At 41.0% G+C, this 9,383-nt stretch overlaps 1 protein-coding gene across 1 annotated transcript; it reads left to right on the top strand.

The window, feature by feature from the left end:
• Positions 1-209: 209 nt before the first annotated feature.
• On the top strand, positions 210-8,819 carry hesx1 (HESX homeobox 1). Its single transcript, XM_075460746.1, has 4 exons — positions 210-321; positions 1,799-1,950; positions 2,224-2,325; positions 8,469-8,819. The coding sequence occupies exons 1-4, from the start codon at positions 210-212 to the stop codon at positions 8,670-8,672; spliced, it is 570 nt and encodes a 189-aa protein (XP_075316861.1). The 3' UTR covers positions 8,673-8,819.
• The last annotated feature ends 564 nt before the right edge of the window (positions 8,820-9,383 follow it).

The raw sequence follows: 9,383 nt of genomic DNA, 5'->3' as shown, positions 1-9,383 counted from the left end.
AAAGCATCCGCTCACCTTATCAGTCTTTCTCAGAACACACAGCCGAAGTGAAGGATTTAATGGCGTCAGTGAGATCATTATTGATAGCAGCTTGAGTTGTGGAACTATTTTTCTCCCAGTGAAGTCAGAGCAACTTTAATTTGGGTTATTTTTGTTGGAACTTGTTGGCCCTCTGCTCTCGGTGCTGTTTATTGATCACATCAGTCATTATGGAATCCAGCCTCACAGCAGAAAGCAAGCCAGTGTTTTCTATCGATCGCATCCTGGATTTGGAACAGAAAAAACCTGGAAGCTGTCTGAAGTTCCACCGACCGTGGGCAGGTGAGGAGCACAGGTTTTGAATTTTAACTTTTTAACTTTTCTGAGGACCAATTGGCACTCTTTTTCCCAGCTCTTGCAGTTTATCTCATTTTGATATGTTTATCTAATTTTTCATACACTTTTTTAATTGGATTTGAATGACATCGGAGTCCTGTTTGTGCAAAAAGGAACCTTGTTATATTTCACATATATTTGACATGTAGCAAGGTCAGCATTGAAATTTCATATTGTAAATGACATGGATCTCCACATCGTCATGTGCAGCACAAGATTTTTGGCTCGCTTATGTAATTAGATTACCTCTTAGCTCAGTATTTATCATCATGAATTTACCACTTTACCCAAATTAGTTGAAATAAATAGTGCAATAGTTTACACTTTGGTAATCTATTTTTTATGATTTACCTGAAAGGCTTTATAATTAATCATTGGTTTTAGCACTAGCTGCCAGATATCAGTGGGACATGGGACTTTTTTGTAATATTACTGTTTGTGGATTTCTGTACCCACAAATAACTGCGGTCATTTAACAGCTGTTCAGGTAAAGAAGATAAAGAGAAATGCTCTAAACTTTGTTTGGTTTCACTAGTATCTTTATTACCGTCCTCCACTCTGGAAGCCCTTGTACTTTTATTCTTTAATGTTTACACCATTCATTTAAAGAAGCTGCTTGGTAGGATCTGTAGGCTCCACAGTAGTACCTAATAGTACTATGTACTATGAAATGTATGTAGCACTTGCTATGACCGACTTGACCTAACAATTTCTTTCAGTCATGTGATCCCGTCAGTATCACTGATTTATTGTTATCAGGCATTGTTTTATGATTTAGAGGAAGTAAAAATATTCTAAGAATCTCCTATCAACACAGTCTGATATATTGACATCACAGTTGTGAAGTTATTACTGACTGAATTTGGGGATATTTCTTTTTTTTTAAGAAGAAGTTTGATAGCCGGTGGCTACTACAATTAACTGATAAGGGTATTGTTGGTTGAATTACATTTATCAAAGCTTAAAATTGAACAAGATGAGTCTACAAATTTGAGACTACAAACATTCACCCAGGCTAAATGAAAAGATCTTGATCAACATCAAAAGTAAATAATTTACAAGCTATGCTAACATTTTCATGGAATTCTGCCCATTACTCTTTACTCTTACTGAGTTACATAAGCTCATTGTTGGAGGCAAGTGTCACACAAACCCAACTTATAAAGCACAACATTTTGTATATGTATGCATCTTCAATCACATCTTATTCTTGTTTTTGGAAATAAACATGAAATGTTCCTTTATTCAATTGTTGATTATGTTTCTTTTATTGGCTCATGCTTATACAATCTTAGCAAAACTACTGTGAGCAGTAAAATCAAGGCATTTTATTCAAAGTTTTGTCTTTGATTCAGTTTAACATTGAATAAACCGTGTAAAGTGTGTTCTAATCTTTGATTTTTTTTTTCTCACATCAATACAGAATTTGGATCAGATAAAGAGAAAAGGGGAAACATTACCTGCTCTAAACAACTCTGTCATCAACAACAACAACAACAGCAACAGAACTCACCCAGACCCACATCAAACTGGTATATCGGACGCAGACCACGCACTGCCTTCACTAGCAGCCAGGTAATCAATCAATACGTTAATATATCAACTCAAAAATGTTCTATTTTAGCTCAATTCAGTTATGTTACAGAATGTAGAAAATGTTTATGTATTAATGAGTTAAACATACTTATGTTTTCGTGTTTTTAGCTCATCATTGATACATTAATTTACCAATGCTTGATAAATAAAAATGGCAATGAGATTTCCTGAGAGCAAATAGAGATTTGTCATAAAATGTCTCACTGTGTGTGTGTGTGTGTGTGTGTGTGTGTGTGTGTGTGTGTCCTGCAGGTGACTGCACTGGAGGCAGTGTTTCAGTTCAACTGTTACCCAGGTATCCAGCTCAGAGAGCAGATGGCAGGGAGACTCGACCTGGATGAGGACCGAATACAGGTTCAGATAGCATTTTATATAGTTTCCTGCTTGTTGTTCCACTTTATTCAATCTATCCCTCACCTAAAAACAAGCATTAGCCCAAGGCTGCTGTATTCTGTTGGGCCATGACATGATGGGACGAGACACTGAAAATGGGAATGCTGATTAATCTCAGCTTAAGCTTTATCTGTATAAGAAAATGATAATGTAAAAATTTGTAATTGTACCTTTTTCTTGTCTTTAAAGGGGAACTCCGGGGCATTTGAAGCGTGTTTCCATTGCTAGAGGTTGTCAAATACTGATAGTAGGACACAGAGAGGTCCAGATCTGTGCTCCCTGTGTGGAGATCGCTCTGTCCGCACAGCATGTCATGCGAGGCTAATACGTGGTGGCTAAGGGGCAAGCGCTAACCCTTCCACGTAAAACAACAACTTGCACACTGCAGAAACGTCACACCACTTTATAACCCATCCGACAATAAAGTCACAAGCCTTACCATCAAAACCATATGCATGGTTCTCACATTACTGGCATGGGGACGTTACAAAACAACTTTATAAACAGCATGTAACTCACCGGCTGGTTGTACGCTCGCGCATGTGAAAGCCCAGAAGAGTCGATGGACGATAATCCCATATACAAAACAATTATATTCTCTAGAAAAACTGCGTTCAAGTATTTAAAACATTACAAGAATATTACTGGGTATGTATTGTTGTAATGTTTTAAATACTTGAACGTAGTTTTTCTAGAGAATATAATTGTTTTGTATATGGGATTATTCTCCATCGACTCTTCTGGGCTTTCACATGCGCGAGCCTACAACCAGCCGGTGAGTTACATGCTGTGTATAAAGTTGTTTTGTAACGTCCCCATGCCAGTAATGTGAGAACCATGCATATGGTTTCGATGGTAAGGCTTGTGACTTTATTGTCGGATGGGTTATAAAGTGGTGTGACGTTTCTGCAGTGTGCAAGTTGTTGTTTTACGTGGAAGGGTTAGCGCTTGCCCCTTAGCCACCACGTATTAGCCTCGCATGACATGCTGTGCGGACAGAGCGATCTCCACACAGGGAGCACAGATCTGGACCTCTCTGTGTCCTACTATCAGTATTTGACAACCTCTAGCAATGGAAACACGCTTCAAATGCCCCGGAGTTCCCCTTTAATAGGGAATTGCAAGATTTTCCAATGTGGAAAAATGTAGCTTTATCGCATTCTTTCATCATGTGGGGTTGTTCGATGTCAGGGCATATAAAAATAGTTTCTTTTAAAATGAAACTACAGATATAATGCATCAGAGGCTGTTTACAGACCTTTTAGGTGATTCTGGTTTGGTCTGGGGACCACGAGTTTAAGGGCTTTTATACACCAAAGCAACTAGATAATGAGAATCTTAAGAAATCAAAGATAAGCTCCATGTTTCTAAAGAAGCTCTTCGTGAAAGCCTGTCTGTCTACCAGAGTGCTGTTAAGGCTGCTAAAATGCAATATTTCTCCAATCTTGTCTCTTGTAATAGTCACAAGCCCCAAGTTCTTTTTAACATTTTTAACTCTCTTGTAAATCCTGGTGATAACTCTCCAGTGGTACCCTCACTCACCCTTTGTGAGAGTTTTCTCAAATTTTTTATTGAAAAAATTTCTGCTCTTAGGCCATCTGCCCTCTCTTCTGCAGGCCCTAGCTCTGATCTCACTGTCCCTCTTTCACATGCTGTATTTGATCAGTTTGAGCCTGTATCTCTCCCCTCACTGACCAATGTAGTCCAGCATCTACGACCTACAAACTGTTCTACAGACAGCATCCCCTCTCGTCTTTTTAAAGAGGTATTCAGTATGGTGGGCTCTGATATACTCTCATTTATTAATTCCTCCCTTAGCACCGGATGTGTTCCAGCTGCTCTCAAACATGCTGTTGTGCAGCCTCTTATCAAAAAGAAAAATCTTGATCCCTCTGTGCTGTCTAATTTCAGGCCTATCTCTAAACTGCCATTTTTATCCAAAATTTTAGAGAAAGTGGTTTTTATTCAGATTCAATCGTTCTTAGCAGCCAATGATATTTATGAGAAGTTTCAGTCTGGCTTCAAACCTTCACACAGCACTGAGACAGCACTTCTGAGAGTTTTTAATGACCTAATGGTAACCATGGACTCAGGAAACCCTGCTATGCTAGTGCTTCTTGACATGACAGCTGCTTTCGACACTGTGGATCATGGGATCCTTTTAGCTCAACTGGAGCAGTGGGTGGGCATTACAGGCTCTGCTCTCTCATGGTTCCAGTCTTACTTGACTGATCGGAGCTTTTCTGCGCAGCTAGGGGAATTCAATTCATTATCGGACCCTCTCTCTTTTGGGGTCCCCCAAGGCTCCATCCTTGGGCCAATTCTCTTTTTACTTTATTTGTTACCATTAGGGTCAATTTTTAAGAAGCATAATCTTTCTTTTCATTGCTATGCTGATGATGTCCAGATCTACCTGCCTGTGAAATCTGGATCCCTTGACTCTGTACAGACACTACTTGATTGTCTAAACGATGTCAAATCTTGGATGTCTGCAAACTTTTTGAATCTTAATGAAAAAAAGAACTGCAAGCAGTGATAACGGCCCTCGCAGCCAAGCGCAGCTGCGGCCTTGCGACCGCCTGACCGCCGGCACCACCGCCCCGACGTGGTCATCGACGCCGTCACGCGTCTCCCGCGACCGTCCACCGGGCTGAGGGTGCGACGAATCTCCCGAATCGCCTTCAGTCCACGTCAGCACAACACCAGCGGCACGTGTTCAAATTTGGAGCGATATCTCACCTTCCAGACAGGAGTTACCGTCACTTCCTGTTAGGTGGGGGCGGGGCTTAGCGACGGCAGAAATGTACCACGCCAACATGTCAAGCGATGCTCCGTAATGATGCACAAAAAATACGGTGCAGATCGGATGATGTCTCAAGGAGATATAGCTGTTTAAATGATCTAGGGGGCGCACTGGAGTCACACTCCAATATAATCCTATTGGGCTCTTTAGATGTGAACAAAGGTCATTCATATCTAGTTTGGTGCAAATCGGATGATGCATGTGAGATTTAGAGCCGAACGTATGCAAATGGCGAGGGATTGGAATGTGCCATTCTGCCACGCCCACACTATTTTGTAGGTCCTGACAAGACGCACAGGTTTGCTGAGTTTCATGATTGTCGGTGAAAGCATGGCTTGGGGCTGATGTTTTTAGATGTTCTAGGGGGCGCTGTGGAGGCATTAGGCCACGCCCATCAAATATTGGACTGCACACCTGTTGGGGGGAGGATTAGGATCGATCCCAGAGAGTTTGGTGCATCTCGGCTCAAAACTGTAGAATTTAGAGCCAAACGTATGGTAACGGCGTGATGTCTGACTTCACCAAGCCGCCATAGCCACGCCTTCAACTGAAAACTGTTGGTGCTTTAAAGCAAGTCAGACCAACTTGTTATCTGTATTCTGACGCAAGATCATGTTGATTAGGTGAAGGGGGCCAGAGATGGAGCTTTCCAAGTAAAAAAAGTGACTTCCTGTTCAGAGGGGGCGGAGCTAAGATGACGTCAGCATATGACCACATAGGATCGACATGCATCCAACATGGATGACTCATACCAAGTTTGGTACAGATTTAACTTTTTACGTGAAAGTTATAGCGTTTCGTTTACACTGGCGAGTACGCCAAGTTCGCCGCTTGCCCAAGCCCCCTAAACATGCTCAAAAACTCAAAATTTCTGATAACTTTTGTGCCCCCATACCTTAACTGCATACCGACCAAAGATGAAGTCCGTAGCTCAAAATCCCTGGGGCGTGAAAATTTTCCTGCGAGGTGTGTAAATATGAAAAATGGCCAAAATTTGCCCTTTGATCCAAAATGGCCGCCTCCTTGTACGTTTTAGAGCATACCTCCAAGAGACTTTTGTTCTTGATTTGAGGCGATCTACATACATACCGAGTTTCAGATCTCTACGACGTACGGTTCGGGCTCTCACGTTAGGTGGCGCTATAGAGCAGTTTGGCCACGCCCACTTTCGAGTACATTAAAAACATGTGATTTCACGCGGGGGACAATTTTGGGTAAAGTTTCGGGAGTTTTCGAATACGTTCAGGCCTCCCCATTTGCGATTCCGCGCGGAAAAGAAGTAAGAAGAACCGGAAAAATAATAGTGAAATCCTGCAGATACAATAGGCTTTCGCAGCGCTTAGCTGCTCGGGCCTAAAAAAAAAAAAAAAGTGAAATCCTGCAGATACAATAGGCCTTCGCAGCGCTTAGCTGCTCGGGCCTAATAAGAATAAGAATAATAGTGAAATCTTGCAGATACAATAGGCCTTCGCAGCGCTTAGCTGCTCGGGCCTAATAATAGTGAAATCCTTCAGATACAATAGGCCTTCGCAGCGCTTAGCTGCTCGGGCCTAATAATAATAGTGAAATCCTGTAGATACAATAGGCCTTCGCAGCGCTTAGCTGCTCGGGCCTAATAATAATAATAATAATAGTGAAATCCTGCAGATACAATAGGCCTTCGCAGCGCTTAGCTGCTCGGGCCTAATAATAATAGTGAAATCCTTCAGATACAATAGGCCTTCGCAGCGCTTAGCTGCTCGGGCCTAATAATAGTGAAATCCTGCAGATACAATAGGCCTTCGCAGCGCTTAGCTGCTCGGGCCTAATAATAGTGAAATCCTGCAGATACAATAGGCCTTCGCAGCGCTTAGCTGCTCGGGCCTAATAATAGTGAAATCCTGCAGATACAATAGGCCTTCGCAGCGCTTAGCTGCTCGGGCCTAATAATAGTGAAATCCTGCAGATACAATAGGCCTTCGCAGCGCTTAGCTGCTCGGGCCTAAAAATAGTGAAATCTTGCAGAAAAAAAATAGTGAAATCTTGCAGATACAATAGGCCTTCGCAGCGCTTAGCTGCTCGGGCCTAATAATAGTGAAATCTTGCAGATACAATAGGCCTTCGCAGCGTGAAATCCTGCAGATACAATAGGCCTTCGCAGCGCTTAGCTGCTCGGGCCTAATAATAGTGAAATCCTGCAGATACAATAGGCCTTCGCAGCGCTTAGCTGCTCGGGCCTAAAAAGACTGATATCATTATGTTTGGATGCGGTCCAGCAGACTTTCCTGCTGGCTTTCTGGGCCCCCTAACGGTAAATATTCACCCTACTGTAAAAAATCTTGGGGTAATATTTGACGACAAGCTGAAATTTGATCGCCAGGTTAGCTTGGTTGTGAAAAACAGTTTTTATCATTTGAGGGTTTTATCTAAAGTAAAAGGATATCTGCCACATAGAGATTTGGAAACTGTAATCCATGCTTTTATTAATACCAGATTGGATTACTGTAACTCTCTCTACTTTGGCCCCGATCAGTCACTGTTGCTCCGCCTGCAGCTCGTACAAAACGCAGCGGCCCGCCTCCTCACTGGTAAACGCAAGCGTGACCACATATCCCCGGTCTTAGCTTCGCTGCATTGGCTCCCAGTTGCTTTTAGAATAGATTTTAAAATTTTATTGTTTGTTTTTAAAGCTCTTAATGGCTTAGCCCCTCAATATTTGACTGAGCTCCTTCATATCTACTCCCCCGCCAGATCACTGATCCTCGAATCAGCTCCTACTGGTCCCCCCTAAAACAAAACTCAAAACCAAAGGTGACCGAGCCTTTGTGGCAGCAGCCCCTCGGCTCTGGAATAATCTTCCCTGGCACATTCAATCTGTAGGATCTTCTGAGGCTTTTAAATCCTCCTTAAAAACCCACTTTTTCTCCCTGGCTTTTAATCATATTTAAGTAGACTCTTGGCTGATAACCTTGATTTGTTTTATATCTGTATTTTATTTATTTCAATGTATTTTATTTGAACTTATTTTATTCTATTTTATTGCACTGTGTTTTAGTATCTATTGATTTAACTGCTTGGAACGGTTGCATTATTCACTTTTACCTTTAATGCAGCTTTTATCCTGTACAGCACTTTGGTCAACCTCGGTTGTTTTTTAAATGTGCTCTATAAATAAAGTTTGAGTTGAGTTGAGTTGAGGTTCATTGTGTCCTCTTGTTTTTACCTCTGTTCACAGTAGCTGCTATGAAGCAGTTAAAAGTGAAATGGTCTTAGCTGAACATATATTTTAAGACAAGCATTTCCTCTTTTATGTCTCTTTCAGATCTGGTTTCAGAACCGACGAGCCAAACTGAGGCGTTCACTCAGAGAGACTCGACTGTGGCTCGTTCAGACGGCGGTGGCTGACCTGGGAGTCAGAACCAAGGTCACGGGTCACATGAAGATCAAACAGGATGGAAGAGGTGAACTGGAGTGTGCTTCACCTCTCAAGTTTGAGGTGGAGCAAAAGGAGGAAAGTTGCAGATGAAGGACTCACTATCTTTAACACCTGTGCTGTTTCTGATCTTGTGAAGGATTAATATGATGGTTTCTCAGTTTTCTCCAGATTCTGTCTTTTGCTGCTTTTCTTTCCCCCAAAAAAATAAAAAGGGATGAATGAAAGTCACAGGTTGCTCACACAACAAAGTTGAACGTATTGAGGCCATAAACCTTTTTTTACTATCAATATTTTGACAGTTTGACAACCAGATTTAGTTGAGATCAGTTTGAGAAAAACGTTTCTTAGTTTAAAGATATATTTCGGCATGTGTATATGTTTTAACTTTCTGAACTGTAAAAAATTTTGATTAAAGCATATGGAGGTGTTGAATCTTATGCCTGTTTTTTGTGGATCATGTCTACTTTTCACTACATTTATGTAATTAGAGATTTAACAGTCACAGTTTTTGGAATAGTGTAGATAAAATGAGGGGAGTGACAACCTGTGAAGAAGATAACCTTTATATTTAACTGATATCACCATAAAACTTCCCATTTTCACAACGCACATTATGATGTTATGTTTGAATAAATGATTTATGACCTATTTTAGAAATAATAGAATCTGAACACATTTTTACATAAAAATCCTAATATTGGAAACATACATACATTTTTACGTATTACATATTTTAATTTTTTATCATCTTTCTTTTTTTAGCCGTTTTTTTATGTTTTATGCTTCAGGAAATCCTCAATA

This window comes from Odontesthes bonariensis, chromosome 3, assembly GCF_027942865.1.
Source record: "Odontesthes bonariensis isolate fOdoBon6 chromosome 3, fOdoBon6.hap1, whole genome shotgun sequence".
Taxonomy (NCBI): Eukaryota; Metazoa; Chordata; class Actinopteri; order Atheriniformes; family Atherinopsidae; genus Odontesthes; species Odontesthes bonariensis.
This window is presented reverse-complemented; position numbering and strand designations above follow the sequence as displayed.

Coding starts and splice junctions, on each gene's coding strand:
- hesx1 (XM_075460746.1), top strand. CDS start 210: ATGGAATCCAGCCTCACAGCAGAAAGCAAGCCAGTGTTTTCTATCGAT. Junction 322..1,798: donor GTTCCACCGACCGTGGGCAG/GTGAGGAGCACA, acceptor ACATCAATACAG/AATTTGGATCAGATAAAGAG. Junction 1,951..2,223: donor CTGCCTTCACTAGCAGCCAG/GTAATCAATCAA, acceptor TGTGTCCTGCAG/GTGACTGCACTGGAGGCAGT.